The 19,966-nt window shown below is 23.9% G+C and overlaps 1 protein-coding gene across 3 annotated transcripts in view; it reads left to right on the top strand.

Annotated features, from left to right (window-relative positions):
- Positions 1-19,966, top strand: part of LOC113552309 (tachykinin-like peptides receptor 99D) — a 208,499-nt gene that overhangs the window by 134,883 nt on the left and 53,650 nt on the right. For all 3 annotated transcript variants that reach the window (XM_026955122.1, XM_026955121.1, XM_026955123.1), the window contains exons 3-4: positions 2,377-2,592; positions 15,646-15,796. In XM_026955122.1, the coding sequence (XP_026810923.1) occupies positions 2,377-2,592; positions 15,646-15,796 (367 nt within the window). The remainder of the gene's footprint in view (positions 1-2,376; positions 2,593-15,645; positions 15,797-19,966) is intronic.

Genomic DNA, 19,966 nt, shown 5'->3' with positions numbered 1-19,966 from the left:
ACGCACATACCTATGACTGTGAGGCAATTCATTTCAACCCTTATTGAATGTTATTACATTGACTTCACTAGTTGGTTATTTATTTATGATGGCAATATTTACGTAGGTACTTATCCTCTTAAAATATATTTTAAAATATACATACACAACACACACACTCCAGCCTATAATTAAATAGCTATTAATTTTAATTAATCTGTTAACGATGTTCTTGTTGTATTCATGTAATTTTGTAATTTGTATCTCACAAGCGAAGCGGCCCTTATTGTGTAGTTTTATGCTCACTATACTTCATAATAACAAAAACAAATTATTTCAAAAAAGCTATTCTTTTTTTTTTTTGTATTTATACATATTTATTATATAATATATTATAGTACGTTTGTATGATTGTATGAACATAAAATCCGTAAAGAAGCACATAACGCACGTTTAAGCCCGAAGTACATATTTTAAATGTATTGGTGTACATTTGTGTTTGAACACACTTTATACAACATTAACATACATGGATTACTAATTTTGCTATTTCTAACTGTTTTGTATTTAAAACAAAATAATACTGTAGGAGAAAATAAATATTTTAGAATAAATTAAAAAATGTATAACAATAATGAATTATTGAATAATGTTTCAAAATAATCAGTATACTACCAATTGGTGCTTCAATTTTTATTTATCTTAAAATAGTAATATTATATGTATTTACTTATTCAATCATATTTCACAGCATTGTGTTATATCGTCAATTGGTACAATAGTATATATTGTAGAATTGTATTTTTACATACGTAATATGCATATTTGGTTAGGAATTCAATAGTGCAAATGTTTTATTCATGTATTTTCAGTTACATTTTAGATTTTAAATGAACGTATATGTTAGATAAAATACACTTTTTAATAATATAAATTCAATTTTTTTAAAAGGAAATATAGAATATTATTTAACGGAATCAGTACATATTATTTTTAACACATATACACATCTGCACTGCACACATCACATATACATGTATATAACTTACACAAATTTATTTAGATTATAAAATTGGTAAGAGTTGCAAGGTCTATAGTTAATATCTTATATTTTGCTACACAATTTTTAAATAAAATTTTATAGTGTGTCACCTCCCTCCTTCCCCCACCAAAAAAAAAAAAAAATCCAAATATATAATTGATTTCCTCCGAAATGAAAATCTATATACGCCACTGATATACGTGTATTTATCTTGAATTATTTTTATGTTCACAAGGTATCAAATAATAAAAGAAAAATCTAAAAGCCTTATTTATTTGTAATGGTATTAAAGTAATTATTAATGTTTGATGGTTATTAAAAACATTGTGTCCAGACCTCAAGAGTACATATGATCAATAAAATATTAAAAATGTATTAGAATAATTTAAGCGTAAGCTTTTATCAAAATTCGTTGATAATACCATTGAATATACATTTTTATTTACAATGCATACTCAATAGACTAGTGTAATATTAAAGATATGAATATCGTTCAATGGACCAGGTAAAAATATGTACCTTTTTACAAATCAATATAGCTAATATAATGTGAGATATTACCAATATTGATGTAATTTTTTTTATTTCATAACATGACAAAAAATATAAAATGTATGATTCATATGTATATATATTTTTATTTATTTAATAACTAATATCATACAAATTACAAATTGCTGGACCTAACTGAGAGAAACTCGCATAGGTTATATTAGTTTACAGATATTTTTAATAAAATAAAGTGAAATTTAAAACTTATTTTAAAATTATGGATAGAAAAAAATATTTAATAATAATAAGAAGAATATGAAATAATTTTTAGTTCAGATATCAAGTATTATTAAATATTGTGCAAATATTTAGTTTCACTCTCGTCATATTCGTATCGGAACCAGTGGCAATTTTTTTTTTTTTATTAATTGTATCGGAATATTGGCCACATCACTGAATATTAAGTTATATATCTAGGTGCAAAAAAAAAATAGAAAACCTTTTGGCAGCAATTACTGGCCGCATATTTGTTTCAAATCTTGTTGCAATCTGTATTAATGTTTAGTATTCTAAATGTTTGAAACGTTTGATCTCTTTGAGGTATATATGACTTTATTCCAAGCTACCGCCCTCTGTATAAACTTGTGGTATCTTGAATATTATGGCACAGGTACCATTAAGCTCCAGTAAAAAGTAAACATTTTAATGCTATTAAAATGTTTTTATGTATGTATCGACAAGATTATTCCTATAATATATGCGCGTTTATGTGCAACATGTCCCATGAGGAGTTATTATTTAAAATGGCGGAATAGATTTTGTATTAATTCTACTACACTTCTAATCCAACTTTCACGTTGCAGGTACATAGCAATAATTCACCCTCTAAGGCCACGCCTGGGCCGGAAGACGACGCTGATGATAGCTACCAGCATTTGGGTGGTGGGTACGATACTGTCCATACCAAACCTGATATTCTTCACTACGCACACGGAGCTGTTTCCCAACGGCGATCAGCGGGTTATATGCTACGCTGAGTGGCCAGACGGCATCACTACGAATAGCTTCCAGGAATACGTGTAAGTATAAAATTGTAAATAAACCTTACGCAAGGAATGTATTAGCATATTGTATCGTGGCCGGTAATCACTTCACGAATGTATATTAAAATACGTAAAAGAAAACGAAACGACGGAAACGTGTGACTAATGTGGGAAAAACGCGGGGATACGCAACTGGACACGTCATCGGGTTTAAAGGCAATGACAAACGGTCCTTCTGGACGGTATGAAAAATTTCCTTTTATAAAAATATTATTATATCAAAAATACCTGCATTGAACTTGAATAAGATATGCATGAAACTTTTCTCGGTTTTTTATGTCGGTTATTATTTGGAAGTTGCATAAAATGACCAAATGTTATAGAAATCGTGTATATATCGTTATAATATGAGTCCGTGTTTTTTTATATATTACATAATATAATGCTAATTTTTATTGATAAAATGCAAACACTGCTAAGAAATTATTGTGCCTAAATAATAATTGTTCTTTTAATGATTATAATTATATTACAATGATTGCTTCTGTGATAGTAAATCTTTTCACAGAGTAAACATTTTTTTTCTTTAAAAAAATATACTTTTTCCTATTTATTTAAACTAACTTAATTATATATAATAATATTACATTCTGTGGAAAAAAATGTATTTGATAAAAAACAATATTTAAATCTCCAAAGAAGTTATTTTAGTGAACGCAATAATGTTAAAAATGTCTATCGACTATATACACAACAACATATTATACCACTTAAATAAATATAGTCAAGCGTGGGTTAATTCAATGTATTTTACAGTAACTGTATGCAAATACTGTAGATCATTAAAAATAACCTTGGTTAAAATTTGAAATTTATTTCATTTTTACCGAGATAAATTGTGTAAAAAATAAATTACGTTTTCATTAGTTGTATAGAGTTGATAGTGCAAAACAATTTAAATCAATAAACTAATATATAATTGATAATATACTGATCAATCAATATTTTTGTACAAACTAAAATAATATTGTATTGTATAAAACATAAAATGGACATATTATGGTTGAAGATTATTTAATAATATTGTTAATAAAAGTAATAAACAATGGACTTAAGTTCTTTGGGGAATTTAAAGATTGTATTTTCTGATTGAGCTGATAATGATGGTGTATGATTGCTTATATTTTCGATTAGAGTTTGAAGTGGAGTCACTTTATGACATTACCGGATAATTAGGGGAGAAACGATTGTTGTTTTGGCTGTTTTATGCTTAATACGAGTGAATATGAGGTTTATGTCCCTTATACGAGGCTGTATGCATCCCGAGTATAAAGCATACTTAGAGAGCTGATGATAATTTCAAGAAATCACTTGAGTAATGACCCTCCCCGTATTTAACATCACTAATATTACTATAATAGTATTTCTTGGTATGGTAATAAACCAAAATCTATATTTAGAGATTAAAATGCTCTCTATTACCTACTCAGTAATAGGTAGCTTCTATAAAATACTGCAAGATAATATTGATATTTCGAATTTGTCTCAAAAATAGGTTCTGTGGTATAAAATTAACTTAGGTACTTATATATAAATACATATATATATATATAATATACTACCAGCTTTATTAGTATATTAGTATTTAGTTTTTTGAAGATAAATGAATTCTGAATAGTTTCAAAGCCTAAATAATAGGATTTGTATTTACATATGTTTATAAATCTTGTATTTTCACTCGTTGGTGAATGGATTTTTATTTTAAGATACTATACAGTGAATTTCTGTTGAAATATTTAAAAAAATTGGATTACTGTTGACCAAGACTTGGTAATAGTTTTATTTTATACAATATGTAAAATGGGGTGTAGTCAACTGACCATTTTTTTACATGTATAAATAAAATAAAAAACAACATAAATAAAATTGATTTATTTTATTAGAATCAATGGGTAATCATTTTGTTTTACCAATTATGGTTTTCAAAATACATCAGCAATATGACAATCATCAGCAACAATGCATTATTGAAGGTGATCCCTAGAACGGTTGTTTGATTTTTACAATATTTCAAAGATTTCAGATATTCTAAGATTCGGTGGGCAATGGTTAAAAACCTTATAATTAAGATAATAAAAAAAATCACACACACTCAAATCAAAAGAGCGCGCCGGCCATCCCACGTCACCTCTATAATCGAATAAGCTGTCTTCTTGTTCTTGAAATGATATTTATTCTACAATTTCCAGATTTTTTTTTTTTTTTTTGATGGAGGCAAGAGACAGGCAGGAATTTTTTTCTCAAATATTTGCAATGCTAGAATATCAAACATATCGATATATTACTATTAATATTATTGTAAATTAGATTAATATATTAATTTAGCAGTCTACTACCTTTTTAGTTATGCGAGCAACCAATTTGTAAAAAAATCTCTAAGGCCCACCAATAACTAGTAGAATACCTATATACGTATATGTACTATGTATATAATATATAAAATATTATTTTAAACATATACATTAATAATGTTAATATTATATGGTCCACGAACCAGTTTCACGCTGCCCCCGCGGCCCATGGGTTGGGAGTTGCTGTATTAATTAATACAAGTATATTAATGACATTATATAAATATTATGTGTTGTGAACACAAAATTGTATTTTTTGTACGAATATTAAGACTATTTACTAATAAGAATACAAGATCTCAACTTTCAACTTTTATCAGACATATAGTATAAAATAATCCAAGCTGACGGTACACAAATGGGATAGTTAATAATAAAGAATATTACGATGAAGCAGCTAAACAAATTTAAATGATATACATAATAATCAAACTATAATCGTGTTCACAAAAAAAAAAAAAAAAATTGGGATCTGCCTGTATTATTATATACGTATATCTACTACTAAAAAATTATGATTAAAACAGTGTGCTTTTTTGTTAGATAAAGATATTTTTATATTGATCTTGGTGGAGTCGATAGCTGCTTGTATAGTTAACAAGAAATGTAAAAACACATTTCGTTTACCAAATTTCTATTAATTAGTGATGTTCGATGGTACTTATCGGTTAAACGTCTTTAAATAATTTCTGTAATAAATATAGTAATTATAGAATTAATATCTAATAGGTATATAATTTATATACGTGTATATTTTATTATTATGATTTAAATATGTTATAATGTTTTAAAAATTTGATTTAAATCTAGTATTAAATTACTTTTTTTTTCAAAATTAGGGCAGAAATAAAAAACGATAATACACAAATATTTTTTACATTGTATAGTTTAAACTACGGTGCTTGATTAATATTAATATGTTTTATAATAATAATATATTCATGGATAAAAATGTCAATTACCTGGTTTATTAGGCATATAGCTTCAAAAATAGATAATATAATTTAACTACTAAAAATTGAAATAATATGTAATCTAAAACCAAATAAAACAATAATTTGTATATATATATATATATATATATATATGTATAAAATACATACATTTTATACTAAATCATAAAAAGGTAAACATGTAGATACTGCTCTGTAATTGGTGTGTTAAATTTGAATTCAATGATATAATATTATCATAATCCTATACAAAAAACGATTCTAAGCGGATGCGGCCTGTCAACCTATATCACTAAGTATATCAATTTATGATATAGCTATTAAAGTGATTTATTTTACTTATGGTATTATGGTATAGTTTGATTTAATTTTTCCGATAACATTGTGTTAATTGCATTATAAGTATTTAATTATTTTAACAATATATTATGTTAATAATAAATACATCAATATTAATAACATTTTATTGTAAATACCATAGAACAATGTGAATAGTTTTGTAGTATAAATTATATTAAAAGATGATATTTTAAAATTAATTTACATATTTTAAGTCACTATGAAAAATGTTTTTGATTTATAGTAAAATAATTAATATAAGTATTAATTATTTATCGTTAAAATACATAATTCCGTCAAAATTTAAACTAAAAATTATTGTGTTTGTGAAGTTTTTATATTTATTAGTTCCAGTATTTTGAAACCACAATTTTACAAATTGAAGATTTTATAAATTGTTTATTACAGAATACTTTATTTTGTAACTATTTATAATTTTGATGAATTTTCCAAAAATTTTAACTTAAAAATGCTTTTAAAGAAATATTGTGACTATAAAATATGTTAATATGAACTTTGTATTATATATTCCCGTGTATGTTTTATTAGAATTTATAAAAATAAAATTCAAAAATATCAATTGTTTATAAATAGTTTTAATAGAGACAAAATATTTTGAAATTATACTATATCGCATAAAAAATGTCAATATAAACTCTAAGTAAAAATGTCAAGTTTCTACGGTTATTTGATTTTGTATTATAACAAAATAAATAATTTGATCGAAAATTGGTTTAGTTTAAAAATTCCCATTATTCTTTAATTTTATTAGTTTATAATTTTCTACCAGGAACTACCCTTGAAGTTGAAAACCAAATTTTTGACAAGACATTCTCGCTGTCTTGAAAAGTGATGATAGATGAAAAAAAACCTTTCTTATTAAATTTAATACATTCATCTCTTTGCTCAGAATTTAAAACAAGAAATTAATTAAGATCAAAAGCAATATTTAAATGTTAACAATGTTTTATAATATAAAGTATTATTTAATTATTTATTTTTATTGTACGGTTGTGGTATTATTATTATACCAGTTAGTTACTGCAAACGCTTTTGTTTTTCAATTATATTGAGTAAAAAAATTGTCTGTGTAAATTATATATATATATATATATATAGTCACTGTTCGCTAAAACATTTTTATTTAAAAAACATGGTTCAAAAGTTGTAAAAAAAAAGACTTGATCCGATATAGTGAATATAACTGAATAAATAACTTATAAACTAATTATTTTTCTACTACTGTGCACACATCTAACGATTGTATACACAATACACGATGAAAATACTAAGTTTATAAAAATGTAATATTAAATCAAAGGAAAGTAGTAATTCTACGCGTGTATATGAGAATATAAATACAACAATTTTTTACTCTGTGCCTTTTATACGTGTTTACGTACACGAAATTACGTTATCTTTACTTTTTTTTTTTTAGATAAACTTGTATTCCATATGAATATAAAGTATTATTGTATAATAATGCATTACATTATATTAAAATATAATAAGGAATATAATATAACCAACGTACATCATAATAATATTATGACATTCCTTATTCAACGACTCCGATGTCCATTTGATTTGCCTACTATATTTTATAAATACTTGTTGGTAATTATTTTAAAATTAAAATATAATTATTCAATTTGAACACGTTCCTGAGAATAAATAGGATCGTCGAAAGTTATGATTGCTTATAATAAAAATTTGTTTTGCATTTTTCACTTATTAAATTTCAGTTTTACGTAGTCAATAAACTCATTTTTTTTTATTGTCTGACAATATATCTTTATCGGTGACTTTTATATTAAAATATATTTTCAGTTATTTTGTTAGCTACTATCGTAAAACGTTTATGGATTTAAAAATATATAGCTACAGTTTCCGAATATTAATGTAGACAAACTTTATTATTTTCATAGAAGTTTTTTTTTATGAACTTTGATTAGATACCTATAATTTTACAAAATATGCATTCAGACCTAACGGTAAACAATTACACGTTATTTTATATTAATTTATATTATTTTTTTTTTATATATTAGGTTTATTATAATTCATGACTCTTCAATATATTTTGGTCCACTTATTACTGCAGTTGAATTGAAGCAGTTGGTGTTATTTTTTTAAAAAAACCCTCATTCACATCTTCTATAATCGTTTAATGAAATATAGTCGATATAGGTACTGTTAAGAAACAATTGTAAAAATACTATCAAAATGTAAGTTGATATAAAACTCATAGGTGACAACGTTTACCATTAATACTTCGTATTGTTTGTTACTACTATAAATACAGTTTATGTCTAAAAAAATAATCTGACTTAAAAATCTCTACGAATGTATTAGCTATAAAAATTAATTTGAACGTTAAGATTTTTTTTTCTTACAAAATAATGATAAAATTTATTATAAAAATGTCAAGCACAAAAATAAAAATTAATTAAAGAAAACATGCAGAACGCATTAATATTATTAGATACGTGTGATTTGAGAACTTCCTTAATTTTGACTAACTTCTAAATCTGAAATATAAATTTAAGAATTTTTAAATGTAAATATTCAGATGTCAAAAACTTGTTATCTATACACAATCACTATTAGATATTTAATGGTCGCTGTAAATTTATACAAATTAATAAAATATGGTTTTATTAGGATAATTAATTTAGTAAAATCATATGTTTTATAGTTTGTGAAAATGTATAGTGATAAAAATAGCGTTTTGTGATATCGGTTACGCGAAATTGGTCAGAAAAAAAGTTGTATCCAACCCGAAAATATACCTATGTAAAAAATACAGTGCTCTAAATTCCAGTCTTCTCAGATACGCTGTTATACAGTGCATTAACTTTATTATTATTCAGTAATTGTTATATTCTTTTCTTAGATATATATATCGTAAATTCTTAATAATAAAACAAATAATAAAATTTTGAGGTTAATAGATTATAATATATTGTACGGTTCAACGTGTATTATTATTAATGATATGAGAAACGATTTTAAATGTTTAGAGAAAAATGTCGAGATTAAAATAGTTGTGGTTACATGTGATTATATTAAAGTTTAATTCGATTGACATCGGGTGAAAACTATTTATAGTGTATCTATATAGTATGAGTTCGGTCGTCTCACAATACTTTTAAAAAGTTTAACATACTTAAAAGTTCGACAATAGCTATTATCACATAAGTATGGTGTTTGTTGTTTGCCAAAAACCATTGTATCGTATAACTTTTCATTCAGCGAAAAACATGTGCAAAAAAATGCAATATTATAATGGAATAGAAAAAAAAGAAAGAAAACATTCCACAATTATAATTTAAAATATTTTATGACCGTACTACTAGTTGCATAGTAATTATTCATTTGTTTGTTTATCTATTCACTCTGATGAATATATTGTGCAAATAATATTTAAGTTTGCTACATCATATAATAAAGATAAATATTATAACGTAAATCGATTACGTATCTCGGTCATTTTAATAAAATAATTGTTGACCATAACACTCTTACAAAACACGAACACTATACTATGTGACATTGTTGTAATATTAATTATTATTGTTTATGTGTTTATTTATTTAATACGTCGTACAGTTTTCACCCAAAATGCTATAAAAATACTAAACGGTCATTTTAATTTAAATTGTTACCCAGTGTTGACTAGTGAATATCAGTGTATTAGGATTGCCAAAAACCTACTTCAATCCATTAATACGTAATATATTAAGTGTTAACTGTAAAGGAGAACCGACAATAATTTTTCTGGAGATTAGGTATTTTGGAAAAATTTTATAAACATTTTATGAATCCCCCCACCTAAAAAAATATTTATCGATTATGCCTAAATCTAGCTATAGAATATTCATCATATTTTTACAAATCATAATATCCTGTATATATGGTATATGGTATTATGGTACCTTATTATGTAACCTAATCTAGTACTGCATCTTTAATTATACTATATAATAATAATACGAAAAATTTGTTTATATATTATCTTTTTTAATATACATTTTTTTTTCAATATTATCTTGATAAAATAATTGGGTTTTTGTATGTTAATTGTAATGTTTTGATGTTCCGCAATAAAATTGGATAGCCGTCATATCAAGTGACCCATATATTATATAATATTATACACATCACATTATAATAACATGCAATATAAACTTGATGACACTTCTATGAGCAAATGATGAATGTCTTGTCACACCTAATAAAATATATTCCGAAAATATGTATGTTTTCTAATTTTACGATCAAACGTTTGGAATTACGCAAACACATATTGATCGATTACAAGTGGTTTACGAAAAAATGATTCAAATAGCATACAACTTACAATGTTAGAATATTAAAACATCGGTATTTTTAAGATAAGTGTGATAAATATAGTTTTTCAAAATACACATATTTTATATAAGTTATTTAATTGTAGTATTTTAATTTGCAATAATTATATTTATTTTATGATATTACAGTTGTATAGTTTGTATAAATTATATTAAATTAAATAATATTAGATATAATGAAATACTTAAACATACTGTATTTGTGGTGTGGAGTAAACTATAGATAATTTTTAAAAAAAAAATATATGTATAAAATAATAATATTAAAAAGGACAACCGATAACAGTCAACAGGTCACATTCTTTTTTTATATTCTCGCATAACTTACTGATTTTATTAAACATGAGTTAAGTAAATAAAGACAAAAATAAAATACAATCATCAAGTATTGTAAATCTCGTATACAACCATTTGTTGAATAAATATTCAAAATACAGAAAAAAAATAATAATAAATAATATTCAAGACGTAGGTACTCGATATTTTCAAAAGAATATGAAATGAAAAATATGATATAAATATTATATAAGAGTGGCATATAATATTATAAGTGAAGTCATTGAGTTATTCCGCAGCTTCAAAAATTTGAAATATGATTCAAGCAAAATCTTTACACACAAATAACGATTTACAATAAAAAAAATCTCGAATCATAATAATAATATGTACCCGAATATTATTATTCTAAATGTTTAAACTATAAATATTGTTACACAAAAACTTTTTGTGATACCAATAAAATATTATTTATAGTTTGTTATAAGGGTTAATGTTTTTAAACACCAAAATGCACGGTGTACATCCCTAATGCTACACAACCTGTTAGGTGAGGATGGTTAGGTTATCGTAAGCTTTAATTCCCACAAAACTGTTTCAAAGTTATTATAATAATAAACTGTTAAAAAAAAACAGATTATTTTTGTAGAGTTTGATGAACAGAATGAACTCAATAACTCACGAATACAATTTTAAAGATTGATTATTGTAATTTTATTTTTCTATTTCATATTATATTCCTTAGCTTAACACATACTGATACTTCTTATTAACATTTTATTTAGTTAACAGAATAAATATGATAAAGTACAAGTATAATTTATTATTGAAGTGATCATACCATTAACACAGAATAAATTAAATCGTTTTATTTTAAATATCTTAAAAATACATGAATAATTCAAAAGCGTGAACACCATTATACGATTTTTAGTATGCTTGAGCTGAAAGTTTTTATTTTTCAATCACCGAGTAACAAATTTTGAGAATTTTGACGGTAATACAATTTTAAAATCGTTATCATTTTGCAACTCAATATGCATTAGTATAAATGTACAAATCATTACCACTCTCACCGTATTCAATTTTGAAAACTCAATAAATTTCCAGAACTATGCTTGGTAAGATTAGTGATAATAACTACCACCAAAAATTCTTTCAGTAAAATCGATTTTTAAACTATTTTCTAGCTCTGTTAACCACGCGTTGCCGTGTACATTACTTTCATATTTATTTATGCTAAATATAGTTTTCTACAGTATAGCATTAACAAAATAAAAATTAACAACTGAAATATTTCTGGAAATTATTTTAAACGCACTGTTGTCTATATTTTGATCTAAAAGTAAACACTGATTCCACTGTAGAGTATATAACGTTCCAGTAACTTTGTTCTAGTCCGAGAGTAATAAGTGTTACAACTTATTCTTACGAGTCGTCACCAATATCAAGATCCACTTGCAATTGAATACACAGATTTTGTATTGTATTTGATATATATGTTTTAAATGGAAGTGAAAAGGTTTAAGGTTATTAAATTAAAAAATTAGAAAATGAATTAAAAACTGGATAAATAATTCATTTTGGTGACGAGAGAAAACTCAGGCTAGTGTTACACCTCAATTCAAAATAATATTAATATTATTGAACAATTTTGACACATCGAAAGTATATACGTACACTTGTACTGTAGCTATATGCAGATATGGCTCACATCAATGAAAATCATAATAAGAATAACTACAAAACTCGTGGGATCGGACGCTCGTAAACTCCATGTTTAGATTACACATATATATAATATAATAAAACAATAATGATCATTCGCCGTATGACTCTAATATGAGAAAAATAAATTGTCGGTTATTAATTAGATTAGGGCTAAAGCAAGTTGACAATTGAAAATGTTCGTAATACAATGTGATGAATATTTAAAAAATAAATATAGTCAATTAATATTTTCTAATTTTTACATACGCGTAATTCTCATAATTTATATAATATGTTCTGTACTTTGGCCAAACTACGATAAAAGTTTTGTTTGAATTAATACGTTTTTAGGTCCATTGTTATACATATCTCTCTCTCTCTCTCTCTCTCTCTCTGTATATATATATGTGTGTGTGTGTGTGTGTGTGTGTGTGTGTATGTGTGTTTAACTAACAAAAATACTAAACACATATTATTACATATAATTTTTTTTTTTAAAACTGCAATATTTTATATGTATTTACTATAAAATATAAATTTCGAAACTAATAACAGTAAATCTTTAAAGTTTAAAAATTATTTTGCCATTCTAACACGATTTAAAAAGTAATAATTATTATGTTTATTGTTAATAAGTTTTTCTAGAAATATGCAAGAAAGTTTGTTTTAATAATAATAATAATAATAGTATAATACATTAATATCTAATAGTGTACCTATTATTTTATATAATCTTAGTAAGAGCTTTTGAATTACTAAATATTCATATATATTTTTAAATTTTAGATAGAAATTATACCAACTTCCACATGGGTTAAACGTAGATGACATAATGATTCATTGTGAATTTATATTTTCTAAAGCTTAAGCCGGTCGCCGTGTAACGTAATAAATCGAAATAGATATACTGCAACTGTCAGGCTAAAAATAGGAGGATGTGAACAACGAACTAGAATTACTTAATGTATTGATAGAAATTCAATGTCACAGTTTGCGGTCTTGTTGTTTAAAAAGAAAATGTCCTAAAATTCAGACCAAAAGAATATAGTATTGTGATTTGGTTCAAAATAACAACTTTATTTTTAGATTCGTCAAGGATATTTTTTTTCTACTGAATAGTTAAATATTTTCATAAGGGTATGAAGTAGATATTAAACACGATATTCTTATAAAAGAATTCAACCAGTAATACAATCATATTTAAGTGACCTTCTATGCATAAAACATCTAAAAATAAAACAAGTTCTTTGATGATAGGTCTCATTGAAATTATGGTAATATGAACAACGTTTGATCGGATTGATCAGTTTTTCCAGATTTTTTATGGGTTGTTTAGCGTATATATTATTTGTGCATTATATAAACATTAGATAAATTCAATGCATTGTTTATGCGATTTGTAGATTATATATTAAATAACCTACGATTAGACTAATTTGTTAATTTCCATTTCCACGTTAAAAATGACATATTGTATCAATAAATAAATATAACTGTCTACCTATATATATATAAATATATATTATACAATTTATTAATATTGAAGATTAATAAATTTATTACCTAATATTAAAAAGAAAAATATATTTTTATTGTGTATTAATATATTATATTTCACTTAAAAACTATTTATGTATTTCATAATAATATGTATATTTTATTTTAAAACGTATCACGCATAAACTATGTTTACATTTAATTTTTGTTTTATATTAGACTTTTAACTAACAACTTATTTGTGCTCGAGTTAGTGTTTTTATATTATATTATGTTATGTGCTGTAAGCGAATACACAGCCTTGAATCGATATTAATAAATTGAGAGACTAAAATTTAAATATCAATACAGATTAATAACAATTGAACATTCAATAACGAAATACTGTATAATTGAAGAATCACGAAGACGGTTAATTGCTTTATTTTATCTTAGTGATTCCATTAATTACTTTATCACCTTTTATGATATTTTTAATTTTCAAATTAATATTACCACAAAGGCAAAATTGGCATACTTAGCTAAGACCAAAAAAAAATAATAATATTATTTTAATAATTGAATAATGAAGCATATTTTACTTTTTTTAGAAAGATTTAAACACATACAACAATGTATGATAAATAATATCTTAATCTTATTAAAGTACTATTTTATATTATGTACTCACTTAAAGTTATATTATCCATATGTTTTATATTTGTAATAAAATAAAATAATTAAATGCTCTATATGAGAATATAATATGTACGATTTAATTACCTTATATTTCAGAAAATATTTTACTGTACTTATAGTAAGTGACTATATAGTGCCTTTCTTTTTCGTATTTTAATTAAGAGGCGATTGGATGTTTAAAACTTAATATTAGATTATCTGTGTCATACTTGATATATTTGTTTTGTGAAACAAAAGAGTAGTTTCTATTATTATTTATATTGAGTTTCAAAATGTATTTGTATTACATACATACAACTAAACCGCTTAAATGAATATCAAAGTTGAAGATTAATGTTCCATTAGAAATTTTCATAATTATATATCAAACTCAAAGGCGTCTGATTGCTAAACCCGTTTATTATGAACGAACAAGGGGTTCTTGATTTTGTTGTTATAAAATGCTCATGAAATAAAAAGACAAAACGGAAATATGAAAAAACCAAGAAAATAAATTAATTTGATCTTTAGGTATGATAAATGAACACAATTGCACAATACAAAAACATTCTACAAACATATAAAACTTTTACTTTAAAACGTTATCAAATACAGAAAAAAACTACGGTATAACTGTGACACAATTTATTATGTTTTCTAGTTGAAAATTATTACATAAAATTGTGCGTAAACATATATAGTTCAAATTTAAAATAATACTTAAAAAAATATTATATTATAGCCTATTTTATGTATATACAAACGTTATATCATTTATGTACACAACAATATAAATACACGTACATTATAATTACACAACATATTTTTAGTTTGTTTATTTATATATATATATATATATTCATTGAATTTCAGTTATAACGTTTCGTTTATGATAATTACATATTTCATTCCTATTGGACTGATGGGTTTCACCTACGCTATGATCGGTAACGAGCTGTGGGGAAGTCAGAGCATCGGAGAATGTACACAGAGGCAGCTAGAGCATATCAAGTCCAAGAGAAGAGTGAGTTTTTTTATTTTTATTTTTTTATTTTTTTTTTTATCAATTTAAGAGCATCATAAAGAAACAAATTCTCTTTGCTATTAACGAAGTAGTGCAGTCGACTGGCCAATTAAAATCGTTTTGAAAATTACATTTACATCAATAAACAAAAATAATCTAAGGATTTTTTTTCGTTTGTGATTTATTTTTTGCTTAGATTAAAATATAATACGCATGTTCTTGAAATATATTTATAGTATGAAACAATGTTTTTCCGCAAGTTAAGAGGGATTGAAATTTAATCTTGTCAGCTGTCGAATTTAACTTGGGTCTTTCTGATTTTTTTCTAGTGGAATTGTTTGCGTACAATGCCCGTTAACACAACCTTTGTGAATTTCTTTGTCAAAGACATATTGTTTTAAAACTAATAAATATAATGCCACACTACGCTAGAACAATACTTTTGATATTTGATTCATTACTTAAGGTTAAGCGGATTTTTAATTCAAACCATTCTGAAAATTGTTTTATCATAAATGGTCAGGGAATTATGAGGAAACCGACAAAATATAGTTTAATGTTTTTGTCTGATCACATGATTCTTTCTTGTTTTATTATTGAACCGATTCCGATTGCACTTATTTGTATTTATACAAAAAATTATTGATTAAATATATTATATACATTATTACCAGTGTTTATTGAGTTGAACATATTGTTTATTTAAACAGTGAAAAAAATATTTGGATTGTTGATGGTTTTTTTTTTTTACTGAATTCAAAATAAATAATTTTATAAACGTGTATTAAGTATTGATGCAGAAGTTTTTGTTAAAATTATTAACTATATATATATATAAATTAGGATTGTATTAAATTACTAAATTTATATTTTAATTATGCGATATTAAGTGACAATAATATGCAATATTATAAAATAAACTAGGGAATAAAATAAAAAAAAAAAAATCGCATAACATAAATTAGGTATACGAATATTATATTACAATAAATTTGAAAAATTATAAAAATATATTTAAAACCAAATGTTTAATAGTCCTAAAAGTTTGAATACCTAACTTTACATAAAATATATGTAATATCAGTCACTTAATGGATTTCTTAAAATAATATAACGCATTGAATAAGTAATTAAAGACCATACATAACATGGAAGTTATAAAATAAACATAATCAAGACCGTAACTGGGTAGACAGTCTAGAGGTCTTGACCTCCCCCTCTCCCAAAATTTTTAAAAGCAGAAGCAATTTAGAAATTAATATAGTTTATTGACTATAAATGTTCAGTATCTATATTTAAAAAAATGTTGGACTCTAGGTTAGGCCCTTGAACCTAATATTATTTATTTCTACATACCGCATTTACGTATTTATTTATTTCACAATAATAATAATTTTGAATTTCATTTATTGTTATTAATATAAAATTTATTATCTAAAAAATTTAAAGAAGATTATATTATTAAAGTGCCGTTTAGCTACATTTACAATTGAAAACCATTAAGTACTTTTTTCTAATAAGTCAATGATTATGGTTACTAAATTGTTATAACAATAGTATTTTTAGGAATTCAAAAATCACTTTTAATTTTTCAAATATTAGGGATAATAAAAATTATAATATATATGTATTAGGTACCAATAAGATACTTAATAAACATCTTTGTTAAGTACTTTGATAGAAAAAAAATATTTTAATTTTATATCAAACACCTTATTTCCTTAGTTTTGAACATTCATTAACAATATAAGCAATATGAATTTCAAATTATCATTTAAGAATTAAAAACTGTATAACTACAGTTGAATTACAAGAATTACATTTTTATTTTATTTTTCAGTTAGTTTAGTTTTTTTTAATCGTACAAAATATGAAACTTTTATATTCATTTCAAAAATGTAAACTTTAAACATGAATCAAAAATAAAATATGTATAATATATAATACGTCATATATAATTTATGCCTAAATGAAATATTACACTAAATACTAAAGTATTCTTATAATGTATTAAATATCATTTCAATGTATTTTATTATGAGTATAATAATTTCATGATTTATTAAACTCTACAGATGCGTATAAATTATAATCATTATAGATTAAAGACGTAATAATGCTCGTAAAATCATTAAATTGTCTAGATTCCATAAGTATCGACTTCAATTCTTACACATTATTTTAAAGTAGGTAATTAGTAATTTTTATATATTGCTTCATGATGTAAGTTAGACTGACGTTGTCTAATATATTTATTGCAAAGAAAATGACCTCAACTTAATAGGCCATATCATATACAATATATGAAAAAGGTAATCGGATTACTGTTCAAATAAAATCGGTTCACATGATACGCCCAGTTCTCATATACTACTCACTTAAATCATTACAAACCTATCAATTTTGTGTCGATAATAATACAAAGATGCTCCACCCAATTAGAATTTACAATCCACATGGCGACTTATTGGTATCATTAATAATTACAAGTAAGCGTGTGGGAATATTGTAAATAATGGAGGGAAAGCTATAAATTTAACAGCAACAAAATATATGAAAATTATAAAGTTTTTCAACTGATATACATTTTTGGTAAAACTGACTTAGTTTTATCTTTAATAGTTTAATTAATTGTACATAAAATAAATGCAAATAACACAACATACGATTGTATGATTCAATTAAATTAAATATATTTTAAATGCTTATATAAAAACATAGACTCATAATACATAAATGACAAATTTATAAAACGCAATCTCAAGTTAACAATATTTTTTCGAAGATATAAAACGTTTTTTAAAAATTAAAATTAAATAGTAAACGAATAATAAAATTAGTAAAATTAATACCAAACAAAATAATACTTCACAAATGAAAAATTTAATATCCCATGATGTCATACATATTTATTTATAATTTTTTTTTATTATTATTATCATACTGTTTCTGAAATTAAATTCAGTATGAAATCAAAACGACTATAGAACTTTATTGATTTATGTTGTTCTTAATCATTTTACAAATATGATGTAGAAATAAAAAAAGTTGAAAATTAAATGTATTATAATGTTTAATAATTATTTTTATTTAAAAATGCCTGTTCATTTTTAATTAAATTAAAATAATTTACAATGTAAATAATAGAAAAATTGATTGCATACATACAAATATCATAACCGTACTACAACAATACAGAGTAAATAATTTTACGGTATATAGTAAAGTTTAAAAATGTTTTATGAACGGCTGATTTGATATTTTAGATCAAAATACTATTAATAATTAATACATGTATAAATGGGTACCTAATATTTTTTGTAAGTAATATTCATTATTTAAATTCTTTTACATAAACATTTATAATTTACTTATACTTAGTAAATACATTATTGTAATATATAAGATATAACCAAAAGAAAACAAACAATTCTTCGTATTAACTACGTGAGTTTTTAATTATTTCCTTTTTTATGAGAAATGTTCAACTTTACGTTAATAAATTGATAATAATGTTCTATAATATAGTATGGTTATTTGCATTTTAAAATATTTTAACAAAATATGTGACTTAGAAGTATTGAGTTTCTCTTATATACAAAACCGTTTTCATAGTAGCATACCTTATGACACAATTTTTAATTAAATAAAACAAATATTATTTAAAAATTACTCTATAGATGGTATAATTTTAAAATTAACTGTAACATTGTTTAGTTGGCATTAAATTAATACCATTTTTGATACTTGTCGCTTGTCACGTGTATGGGAACCTTTTATAAAACCACTTTTTAGATTCTGAGTAGAACAAGAATAGATTATTTTTACAAGGATCTTTTTAAATTATTTTTTCTTTAAAAATTAAAGTTTCTAATATATATTATTTCTGATACTAAATTTATTTAATTAGTACTTAAATGGTATTTTAGTATTTTGCTTGATAATTCAAAAAGAACAGTGTATAACATATAATCTTTCCACAGCAATAGACATAACGCGTTATGAGAACTACATTACTCATCACTTCCACATGGAATTGTTTATTTGTATATTATATTAATTTATCATTTAAATCAAATTTAGCACATTAACTACAATGATAAATTGTATGAAGATTTACTTAAAACCTACTGGCTGCTATATATATCAGATCTTGTTAACCAATCGTTT

The sequence above is a fragment of the Rhopalosiphum maidis genome, chromosome 2 (assembly GCF_003676215.2).
Source record: "Rhopalosiphum maidis isolate BTI-1 chromosome 2, ASM367621v3, whole genome shotgun sequence".
NCBI classification, from domain to species: domain Eukaryota; kingdom Metazoa; phylum Arthropoda; class Insecta; order Hemiptera; family Aphididae; genus Rhopalosiphum; species Rhopalosiphum maidis.
This window is presented reverse-complemented; position numbering and strand designations above follow the sequence as displayed.